At 38.9% G+C, this 12,082-nt stretch overlaps 2 protein-coding genes across 2 annotated transcripts; one reads left to right on the forward strand and one right to left on the reverse strand.

Moving 5' to 3' along the window:
- Positions 1-256: 256 nt before the first annotated feature.
- On the reverse strand, positions 257-2,840 carry LOC117299337 (60S ribosomal protein L12-like). Its single transcript, XM_033782857.1, has 5 exons — positions 2,679-2,840; positions 2,155-2,228; positions 1,631-1,811; positions 1,034-1,233; positions 257-441 (listed from the first exon to the last, which is right to left on the reverse strand). The coding sequence occupies exons 1-5, from the start codon at positions 2,713-2,715 to the stop codon at positions 436-438; spliced, it is 498 nt and encodes a 165-aa protein (XP_033638748.1). The 5' UTR covers positions 2,716-2,840; the 3' UTR covers positions 257-435.
- Positions 2,841-2,942: 102 nt separating this feature from the next.
- On the forward strand, positions 2,943-11,915 carry LOC117299336 (NSFL1 cofactor p47-like). Its single transcript, XM_033782856.1, has 9 exons — positions 2,943-3,123; positions 3,972-4,273; positions 4,739-4,819; positions 5,314-5,476; positions 6,241-6,350; positions 8,327-8,464; positions 8,758-8,883; positions 9,362-9,421; positions 10,481-11,915. Exons 1-9 carry the CDS (start codon positions 3,010-3,012, stop codon positions 10,611-10,613), a joined length of 1,227 nt encoding a protein of 408 aa, XP_033638747.1. The 5' UTR covers positions 2,943-3,009; the 3' UTR covers positions 10,614-11,915.
- Positions 11,916-12,082: the final 167 nt, after the last annotated feature.

Raw genomic sequence — 12,082 nt, forward strand, 5'->3', positions numbered from 1 at the left:
ATGATTCGACTTTTTATCCTTGTTTTTAGTTATTACATGTATTTGGTCACAAGTGTGAAGTTCTCCTCCCTGTAACTTCGTTGATGCCCCTTCCACCCCGCTTTGATTTTTGAACTCGCATTTTTCATACATTTTTGTTGAGTGCTTATTGTTTTCAAGTTGATCTTTAAAAAAGGATGTCATAAAAGTTATTTACCAGACGATCCTACTGTCATCCTTAATTTTACAACATTACAAATTGGACACAAAAACACACTTTCTGTTCTCTTTTTTTTGTATTGTATGTTATTTTATTCTTCACATTTTTGTTTCAATACATGTTCGTCTAGCCTGGTTTAACCCTTGTTATGATCCAATCCAATGAGATCTAGTTGTTAGGTCGTTGTGTCAGGGCTAGGCCCAAGCTACCAATCCAGTACTGTTGTTGCAAACAAGTTATTCCTGCAAGCAGAAGGGAGAACAGAGAGAGAGGAGAAGCAAGTTATTTTTTGCTCAACAAAGAAATTTGCAAAGTAAAAGTTGTTGGCTTGAGACGAGGTCGTGGCAATTGTATCCTTGAGGAAGATACTCGACCATGATTGCTTCATTCTTTGTACAGAACATTTAGCCGCGTAAAAGAACCCAAAACACTAATCAAGAGTAGGGGTTTACCCCGGTGTTTCTGGTTCACATCAAGCACCCTTCTTTTACAGGTTTCCTCGGGCTTGCAAGCAACAGTGATTACGTCCACTTGCGAGGCATCCTTGGTTTTGTTACCAGAAAGTCATGTCACAAAAAGTTACAGTTCAAAGTTAGATTCAAAACCTCTTTGGATTAATTAGGTGAGGTGTAAATCTCTTTCGTGTAGCTTTGGTTCTGAAAAGACCCTGTGGTTGACAACTGAACGTTTTGATCAGTATGCTCTGATCATCTTCAGACGAATATAAAGCTTTACAAATGGTGTTACCACAAACCTCACCAAATTATACTCCCACCATGCAAAGTTTCAAATCCTACTTTTTGGATGAAGATGTTCTTTTAGTTGAACTCTTACCTCTGGCACTTCGATCTCTTCAGCATTGATCTTGTCGATGACGTCATGGGGGTGCATGCTGTCAACGGTGCAGCCAACGGACTGGGCTGTGCCTAGGATTTCCTTGACTGTGCCCACGAACTCACGGGCCATGGAGCGCTCCCTCATGATGCGAGCGATCTTCAAGATCTCGTCGAAGGAGATGTTGCCGTCATGTTTGACTACAAGGGGGGAAAATAACAGCAGTGGTGAGGATGGATATTTTTAACGACGTGTAGGGAAGAGTCAGCAGAATGTTGGTCAAATCATGGTGATTTTCCACAATCTGGAGTAGGAGTGTGACTGCATGTAATAAATGGACCAGTGACCGGGGGCAATAGTATTTGAGCACCATGAGTGTTTCTGCAGAGTATGGGTTCGACTCCCGGTCGTGATACTTGTGTCATGAAGCAAGACACTTTACCATTATACAGTGTTGGTCCTGTGTGTTTATGTCTCATTTTGGTTCTGATCTTATAATAAATTCTTTGCTCCATTTAAGTTTTAAACTACAAGCCCTGCCTGCAGTCTGGAATGAATTTTTTGTTGATGATTTGGGATGGTCGGGGCAATACTTACTGTTCTTGACCTTCTTGCGGTCACGTGGCGGCTCCTTCAAGGCCTTGATGACCAGAGAGGAGGCGGAGGGCACCACGGATACCTTAGCCTGACGGTTCTGGATCGTCAGCTGAACGGTGATCTTCAGACCCTTCCAGTCCTGCGTGGCCTTGGCGATGTCATCACCGACTTTCTTCGGGGACTGTACAAAGGAGGAAAAATATGAACTCCTGATTTTCAGATTTTTGAGAGGGCAAGACTATTTTCATTTTGCAAAGGGTACAATTCCACTTGAGAATCTTGATCTGGATGTCTTTGGGAACATTTTGAAGGGGCACCAAGGTCAAGACCAGGGCAACAGAGTTCATGCTTCTGTATAATACAAGGCCTGGACAACCATGCGTCAAGAGGGTTGGCGTCCATTTGGAATGCTGCAGCCAGTGATGTGGTTAGTAGTACTTGATGTGGACGTCACCTTGCTAATCGTGGATTGATTCAACATTTAGAGTGAAAACTGAAAATACCGGCAAGGGGAATTCACTTACCAGGCCGAGAGGACCGACTTTGGGGGCAAGGGACGATGTGGCTCCTACCTCACCTCCGACAGCTCTGAGGCACACTGAAGATATAAAAACAATAAGTATGATTTCATATTTTGCATATTTTTGTGCCCATGTCAACCATCGGGCAGATGCGAGTTTTGAGTTATCGCAGTTAAACTTTTTTAATAAAGAACGAGCCACCATTTAATGTTAAAGTTAACCCAAGCTTAATAATTTTTCCATATTTTACTTTTTAGCTTTTTTCAATTTTGTAAGTTTTCCTTTTCCTTTTTAAACTTTTGTTAAAATGAGTGGAAAAGTGGTGGTGCCATACGGAAAGTTATCGGACTTGATTTTTAATTAATTTTACTAATTAATCAATAAAACAATGCCATTTTTCTTCCATACACACACAGTGAGTTTTGTAACTATATTACGCAATGTGTTAATGATGCGTGTGAAATTAAGTATGGGGCACAAAATTGGTCAGCGGATCATTTAATTTTTGACATAAAATAACAACGTACCGACTTTAATTTCATTGGGATCGAACTTGGGAGGCATCTTGCTTGATGTTTAGCTTCTGAAAAAGAAGAAAATTTACAGTGAAAGTGTCGGATGAGCCCGATTCTGGACACGACCGAAAAGTTGCACTCGCACCGCAAAAATGATGGAGTAAAGAGACTGAAAATAGCGCCCTCAATCGGTGACATTTTTATATTTAAACTCGTCCCCAGGGTCTTAACTGTGTTAACTTCAATAAAGCGGGGTCGAGGAATTATGTAGTATTTGAGGAAGAAGTTGTTACTCGTCAGAAAATATTTTAACAACACGAATCTCGTCCAAAAGTGAAACTTCATGATGGCGGACGAAGCACAGAAAGCGACTTCTATCGCCGATTTTGCCGGTGTGACTGGAGTAGACGCTGCAAGAGCTAAGTTTTACCTCGAATCATCCGGATGGCAACTCCAGGTAGGATTTCTCATTTGAGTTATTCGGTATACGTGCGGCAATTTCGGGCCGTAACTATTACTATTATTATTCAATGTCAGTCAGTGGAGGCCGGCTATACAGTGTATAGTGTATGGTACGTATGTACAAAACTAAAAAGTGATATTGCAAATTTCAATGAATAAGGACTTCTTTCCGACATCATGTTGGGAATCCCCATGTTGACACTACAGCTAGTCACTGCTGTCCACTGAGCGCCTGGGAGAGTGAGTGACAGGCATCTGTTTTGTCACTCATTTTTATTTTACGAAAAAGTGGTAGGCCTACTCATTATTATTGAGTTAATTCGAATTAGAAACCTTTTTTTTGTCACAACAAATAAAAAAAGTAATGTGACTGGGGACTGTAGAGTGTAGTTCAGTGTAGTGTCAGGATACAGAAATGTTTTCCTTTTATTTCATCCCATATTTTATAAACATTAGAAAATTATATTAATGAAATACTAACAAATAGGCCCTAAATGAGTATACTATAGGATAGGGCCTAACTAACTATAAATGTTTTTTAATGGATTATTTGTTTGTTGTGGTGTCTGTTTATATAATAATGTAAATCTGTATTTTAATTCAGTCTCAGGACTGCGACAAGCAGATGTTTTTACAATAAACCAGTAATAATAATTTGTACTTTTGTGTAGACTAGAGTCTTAGTTAGACTTTTAGAGATATTAATAATATGTTCTTCTCTGATTTGTATCTCCTGAGGATTGAAAAACAAAAACCTCCACTGCAATACAAAATTATGCATGCACTTGTTTTTGAATGAATTTTGTTTCAACCCCAAATCGCTGGTTTGTTTTTCCCTTCCAGGTTGCATTGGGCAGTTTCTACGACAATGACAGCGGGGACGACGTCACCTTCCAAGACGCCTCAGACGAGCCGCGGCCAGCCGATAGAGGGCCACAAGAGGTCGTCGACCTCTCAGGCGAAGACGCAGTGGAGGGGTTGGGGAGAATTGAGGGTAGAGGAGTCGGAAGTCGAAAGCCAAAGACGTCAAGTTCGTCGTCTGCAAGGCTCCACACAATAAATGATTTTGGGAAGGAGGCGGAGGCGGAGAGTGACAGTGGGGAGGAGGGGGAGACGTTCTATGCTGGGGGCTCAGACCATGGAAGGTACATTGTAACCTATGATTTGATCTCCGACTCGACCTCTGACCTCTGACACAATTTGTATCAACTTTTTACTTTTATGCTGAGCTAGGTTATTATTTGGATTTATTTGTAGTTACTGTACAGCGCTTTGTAACTTTTGTAAAAGGCGCTCTATAAATGTTATTTATTGTTATTATTTATTGTTTAATAATTGGGGCATATCCCAAAATCTTGTTCAACTGTTAACTTTACAACTAGAAATTGTGTGTGTCAATCACCCATTTGGTCACTGTAATGTCTTGCCTGCCACCCTCACCCATTTGGTCACTGTAATGTCTTGCCTGCCACAAAGGCCCTGGAATGTAAAGTGTCTCTCTGTAAAGAAAGGTTACAAGGTTGATACTGTTTGAAGTCTTTTTGTCATGAATAATTTAATGTTGATTAAGCTTGAATTAATCTTCTTCTTTTTGTCTTCTTTTTTTTCAGTGGGCAGCAAGTTGTCGGACCACGAAGGAAGAAAGCTAATACAAACAGCATCGTCAATAACATCTTCAAGAGTGCAAGAGAGTGAGTTTGATTATGGTTAGGCAGGTGCCAGATCGGTGAGGGTTACATGTAAACGAAGCACAGTAGGTGCTTGCCTGGAAAGTCCAGAATGAAAGAAAAGTCAACCAAACGACTATCAATGACAAAATAAGGAAAGTCTGTCCAGTTGTTCCGGGTCTTAAAAAACGTCCATCTAAAAAAACGTCAAAAATAACCCACAGCAACTGCTTTGGTGCCCTTTGCAAAATTCTTATACAAATTTAAATTGTCCTCATATTACTAGAGGAAAATTGCTGTGCCCCGTCAAGAAGGAAATTCAAGGTACAGAAGTGGTCAAATAGGATCTGACCCATGATAAAACACAAAATGCAAAAAATGTGTAAAAGAAAATCATAAAGGCATGTGGATTGCGCCAAAGAGTCCATTATTCTCAAATTTTTTTTAGAAGAGCAATCTTTTTCCTCTGACGCAACTACAAATTAATCATTTTGCTGGCATGATTGTTCTTTCCCTAGGCATGGAGCAGAGGAAGTTGGCGCAGCCGGCCCGTCGAGAACGGACGGTCAGACCTCCAACTTCATCTTCAAAGGAGCAGGGTACCGACTAGGGGACAGTGAGACGGGCCCCATTAGGCCAGTCCCGGGAACCGAGGGAACTCTGCCCGAGAAAGAAGAAGAGGTGAGATGGGGTCAAAGGTCAGGGGGGAGGTGGAGATTTATTCAATAAGCAAGAATCACTACTCAGATTTCTGAGGGTTGGTGTGTGTTTTCGCAAAAAGTCCGGTAGTAAATTTCACTAGTTGCCCAGGGGTCGATTTCACAAAGAGTTTGGGCTAGTCCTAACTTACGACTAATTCTAGGAGATATTAAAAACTTAAGGCAAGTCCTAAGTTTGGACTAGTTACTTGAGATAAGACTAGTCTTAATTCTTTGTGAAATCCACCCCCGGCCTACTATGAACCAACCTTTAGGGGGAACGCCTACCTTTGTTTTCTGGAACCATTCGATTGTTTTAATCCTCTTAAAGCCATTGGACTTTTCCGGTTAACAGTATTGTTCAAAGGCCCACACTTCATGTATCACAACTTATATATGAAAAAAGAAAACTGTCAAAATTTAGGCTCAATTGGTCATCGAAGTCGGGAGAAAATAACGGGAAAACCCACCCTTGTTTCCGCATGTTTCGCTGTGTCATGACATGCGTTTACTATAATCCGTAATTCTCGATTTCGAGAATTGATAATTGTTTTAAGTTTTCTCAAAAAGTAAAGCATTTCGTGGAACAATATTTCAAGGGAAGTCTTTCACCATCACCTTCTGTAAACCCTGTAAGTTATTTGTAAATCTGTGAACTTTTTTTTGTTTCTGTTCCGAAAGTGTCCAATGTCTTTAAGTATACGATCCCTTTAAATTTTAATAATTGTCTTCTCTGTTCACACACAGAGCCATGTCGTCCTCAAGTTATGGAAGAATGGATTCAGTGTTGACGGCAATGAGCTGAGAGACTACAAGGACCCACAGAATGCTGCCTTCCTTAATTCAATCTCAAAGGGGTAAGTGACTGTTTCATGCGCTCAATTATTAAAACATGCAATAGTTATGAACATTGATGTTATAGTGGTTTTCCTCAGATTAACTCTGTTACTTTTACAAAATGCAGATTGAAAATCTTTTACTTCTTATTTTGATTATTCTTTGATTTTATATTTTGTTTTCTTGACAATTTTGTTTTTTGCTTTTATAACTGTGCCTGTTTAATATATGTTTAATTGTATCAACTAAATGTGTATCGCATCCTAATACTTCAATTGTATTGTAACAACATCTTCTTTCAAAACTGTCCTCAAAACCCACCTCTTTGCAGTTAAACAATGACCTCATCTCTCTACAAACTGTTTCTGTTCCTTTCTTTTGAACTGTTTATTTTGTATCTTGAGCGAGCGCCATGAGCGCCTTTTTGTGGCGGATACCGGCGCTATATAAGACTCCATTATTATATTATTATTATTGTTCAAAATTACTTCTTTTTTTTAGCCTAAAACATATTTAAGTTAAAATTTGCTGGATTTGTTGAATATTGTATAAATTTAAGAAGAAACTATGATCCACATATTGACTGGCAATGAGGTAACTAGTATACGTCTATTCCCACGAGGGACTTTGAGTGACCAGAAGAGTGACCTATTTCCTGAGGCCGAAGGCCGAGGGAAATAGGCCCCTCTTTTGGTCACTCACAGGCCCGAGGGGAAATAGACGTACACTAGTTATCGAATTATGCCAGTCAATAAGTGTTTTATAACACAGCTTGGCCAATTTTACATGTCAAATAAGAACAGAAAAAGGAGTTTTGTAGTTGTTGTTCACGGTTCAAGTCAAGAGAGGGCGCTGTTACTGCGGGCACTATTTGCAAAGACTAGTGCCCGCTCAGGTACTATTCCCGCAAAACACGCGCGCGCGCGTTCACTAGCCTATATTAGTTCATCCCATGTGACCGTGTTTCAGCCAAACAGAATACAGAACAAGCAAGAGGTGTGTTATAAAAATAAATAGTAAACTTGCGAGTACAACCATGTGTAAATCTCTTTTGAGTGAGTGTTGGCTCAAAGAGATTTACTCAAGTTTACTATTTATTTATAGTTTCTTCTTATTTCTCTACACCATGCAAAGCTGCAAACAACACTTTGTATATATTTGTTGAATATTGGATATATTTGTCGAATATTGTATTATTTGTTGAATATTGTGGAATTTAGGCACTAAAGAATAACGTTACTGCTAATTTGAGTTGTTGTTTTATTCATAAAATTTTGAAATACCCTGATTACCCTTGGGGAAGGTTTCTACAATGTTTTAAATTTTACAATTAGCATTTACATTACATACATTTAAAATGTTCTTCCCTCAAAGAGGACTCAGCAAACTCCCACAACCCACAAGGGAATATAAACATCAAGCTGGGACCAGCCAATCTCTCTCATTGGTTGAACATCTCTGATTACAAATTGCACAAATCCAGAAAGTGTGATTCATGTTACAATAGTTTAGTTAAGAATGGTTAAACTTGTACAAATCGAGAAATTGTGCTCATATCTAGTTATTTAACCTCTTCTTATCATCATTAGTAAATAATTGAGTTTAGTTAACATTTGGTTGAACATCTATGATTACAAATTGTACAAATTACGAAATTTTGCTTTAAGTTACTAATTTCAGGCATACACAATGCCTAGAAGTGTGGGTACTTATTATTAGTAGGCCTAAGCAATTAAGCTTGGTTAACATTTGTTGAACATCTATGATTATGAATTGCACAAATGAAAAAATTGTATTTCATTTTACTAATATTAAACACACACAATGTCTAGTTATTTTCATTCTTCCTCTAATCATTAGTAAGTAGTTAAGTTTAAATTGTAAACATTTCTTGAGGTCAGGTCAACCTTGAGCTCAAGGACACAATGTCTAGTTATTGTTATTACTCTTCTCATCGGAAGCCACTAAGTTTGATTTGAACTCATTTTTCTCAAAGGGAGATTCCGATGGAGCTTGTCAGACAATCAAAAGGAGGTCAGGTTAACCTTGACCTCGAGGACAAGCGAGAAGAAGAATTCGTCAGGCCAAAGGTCAAGGTCAAGGCATTTAGCGGCGAGGGCAACATGCTCGGCAGGTACGTTATTAATAAACACGCTTGACCTCTCGGGAGAAGACACGTTTGGTAATTGTCAAAGACCAGTATTCACTCTTGGTGTATCCCAACATATGCATAAAATAACAACTCTTCGAAAATTTTGACTGAATTTGATATCGAACAGTTTGCCAGGGAATGTAGAAGCTTTTCATCATTTCAGAAGTAATTTTTGAGGGAAAAACACCTTATTTACCACAAAGAAATAATCAATTTTGCACAAGAAAACTAACAATGTTGTTTTTGCCTTTTATTTTCTTTTGTTTTTCCTTTAGCCCAGTACCCAACATTGTTTCCACCCCATCTTCAGCTGTTAATGAGTCCTCGGCCCAGCAGGCTCTTAGCGTTGACGCGTCACAACCTGTCACTAGTATCCAAATCAGACTTGCCGACGGAAAAAGGTACGTAAAGCCCGCCCTCTATCGTGCATTTCCATGTTTTGGTTCCATTTCAACGATCTAGACAGAGATCTAGACGATCTAGAGAAGTTTGAATCAAAGCCTCAATATCGTGCATGAATCTTTATTCAGATTCATATGGGTTTTTGTTGTTAAAAATTATCGAACTAGACCACTGAGCTAACCCCAGTGGCCAGAGTGAGGGTTCGAATGTGGGTTCGAATCCCTCCCGAGAAATATGACAACTACCATGCTTGAATTGTTCTCAGGTTCAAATGTTTTTCGGGTGTAGAATTATCCAAACCAAACTTTGAAGAGAATCCTTTCTCAGAAATAGTGTATACTATCAACAGCTGCGGTGCTACTTAAGTTTATATGATCATTACTTTGTGGATTATTTACCAATAAATATGACCCCACCTAACTGGATTGCAAAGTCCAAACATTGAGTTGATGTCCGTTCCATTTTGTCACATTACAGGTTGGTGAGCAAGTTCAACCACACTCACACGGTAGCTGATGTCAGACGCTACATCATAATGTATCCTTAATGTTTAGCAGTTTAATAATAATAATAATACTTAGTTCTTATATGCGTCTTACTGTTAGTTACAATAACAGTATCAATGCGCTTTACATTAGTTTCCTGGTCATTGTGCCAATAGACTGTGCAAGTCTCGCGCTCACCGGAGCGAGAAAACACCACAAACGAAGAACTTATTTTTCATGAAATCAAATCTTTGCTTTAAATTATTCTTTATGCCGAATCTGAACAACACCAAAAATCATTACAGCTTGTTTAAATTGGTTTTAGCTTTTAAAATAAATATACAGTTAATAGGGTTTTAGTTTATGTATAGACAAAAGTAAAGCTCTGGGACTAGGATGTTTATTTGATCCTAAATTTTTTGAAACCCCCGTTGTGAATCTACGCCTGAATTTGAAACTACTAAAAGCTGGTTTCTACGCGGACGCACGATGTTCGCGAGGGCATTAGATTAATGCGTGACGCAGTTTAAAGAGGAAACTGACGCCTAAGGGACCAATGGCTTTAAACCTATGTAATGGGTGCACAAATTCTGCCTTATTGGCATTTGCAATTTATTTTAAAAAGTTTTAGCAGTTCAGCCTGGTTCATACTTCCTGCGAATGCGAATGCGATAGGAATGTTGACGTCACAAATTCGCAACGAAATTCGCACTGAGTTGAGTTGTGCTCAACTCTCTTGCGAATATCGCAGCGAAAGAGGAGTTGTGACGTCAAGTTCGCATTCGCAGGAAGTATGAACAGGGCTTTAGAGTGTTGAACCAGTCTTCACTGTGTGTTAATGACCAACCTGAGACAAGCACTTGCCTTTCACTACTGTTGCCCTGGTTGGATACCCCGCTAAAGCCATATAAGAGTAGAGTGGTCTGTTGGTTCTCTCCGTTGCCACGAGGACTTTTCTTCAAGCCCTCCGAACTGATATCCTGCTTATTTCTGCCTAGCAATATTTTTCTGCTTAAAAGCAGAGAGCTCTTTCTTAAATTGCCCCCAGGTCTCTGGTATGCTCAGTCTCTCTTTTGGGTCTCCGACCTTTTCCTTAACCTACCTCCCTCAGCGCTCACGCTCAGTTCGCCAACCAAGCATTCGCTCTACTGACCACGTTTCCCAACAAAGAACTCACGGATGACTCACAGACACTCGCTGATGCCAAGTTACTCAACGCCGTCATCGTACAACGACTCAAATGAACACAATTTGAAGAGTCAACTGGGTAAACATTTCTTAAAATTTTCTTCAATTCCCCATATTATTTTAACCTGTTTTCCTGAAGATGGTTAAATATACATGTAGAACTTTGCTAAGCAGAGAAAGGTCTTGCTTAGCAGAAACAGGTTACCAGCCAAATAACATGTTATGATTATTTATTGTGCCTGGTATCCTGCCAGGTTACTCAACACCGTCAGCGTACAAGGACTCTAGTGAATAAAATCGAAAGTACGGCCGGGTGAAAATTTCTTAAGTTGTTACTCTTCCTCTTTTTTTTCAGCTGTTGAGCGCAACCCATTTTCCTGAATTTTGTCAAAATACAACTCTGCTTAGCAGAGAAAAGTTTTACTTAGCAGAAACAGGTTACTGGCCAAATAACCTGTTATGACTGTTAATTGTTGTATTATACCGGTGCCCTGCTTACTTATACTCAGCAAGATAACTCGTTGAAGACATTTATCTGCCTAAACAGCTTTATGAACTTTCTGACTGGCCGCAGTACATAAACACTATTACTGCAAAAGGCCTCAAATTTTATTTATTTCTCTTGTGTATTGGTCAGAAATGAAAGTGTTCTGATGAACACATTTAAAAATCTTTCACGCTGATTTTTGAAAGCATTTCCCCTGTTCTGTTGAATGTAATATTGTTAATGTGAATATCTCCTCTATTGTTAAAGACAGTGGACACTATTGGTTATTGTCAAAGACCAGTCTTCTCACTTGTTGTATCTCAACATATGCATAAAATAACAAACCTGTGAAAAATTGTTTGTTTGTTTGGTTATTTTTTTCAATCAAAACCCACAAACATTGCTTACAAAACACACAGGTGTTTATTTACGAGCGCGAACAACAATTTTTAAAGAGGACAAGGAGCAGTTCCAAAGAGCTGGCCCAATTTTCATAGCTCTGCTTACCGCCCAATTTTGCACAAGCTGTGTAAGCGTAGAATGCCGAGTAACATGGAGTACACACGCCAACAAACCAAATATCCCTGCTAACCGGTAAAATACGCTTGACGTAAGCGCATAATTCCCTGCTTCCACAAAGACCGATTCTTTGCTTACGGTAAGCAGAGCCATGAAATTGGGCTCAGATTTGAAAGATTTTGAGACATTTGAAAGCAGTGTGCCCTTTAAAAATGTTACCCCAAATGTTCATTCAATAGAGGTTTCGGAGGCAGTATCTTGTTACATAATACATGTAAAACTATGGACACAAAGTGTCCAATTTGTTTTAATTAAGAGAAAATTATAATAAAATTGTCTTTGAAAAAATTAACATAACTGCAGTCGGTGTTTCCATTGTTGTTTTTATATTTTTATAATATTTCTTTTATTTCATACAAAAAGTTGCACACACTTTATAAAATATTAATTTAAATCTTTCTTTTTGAAAACATTTATACAGTGTAACTAAATCCATATGTGTAGGTTATATTTTTAACA

Source organism: Asterias rubens, chromosome 14 (genome assembly GCF_902459465.1).
Source record: "Asterias rubens chromosome 14, eAstRub1.3, whole genome shotgun sequence".
Taxonomy (NCBI): Eukaryota; Metazoa; Echinodermata; class Asteroidea; order Forcipulatida; family Asteriidae; genus Asterias; species Asterias rubens.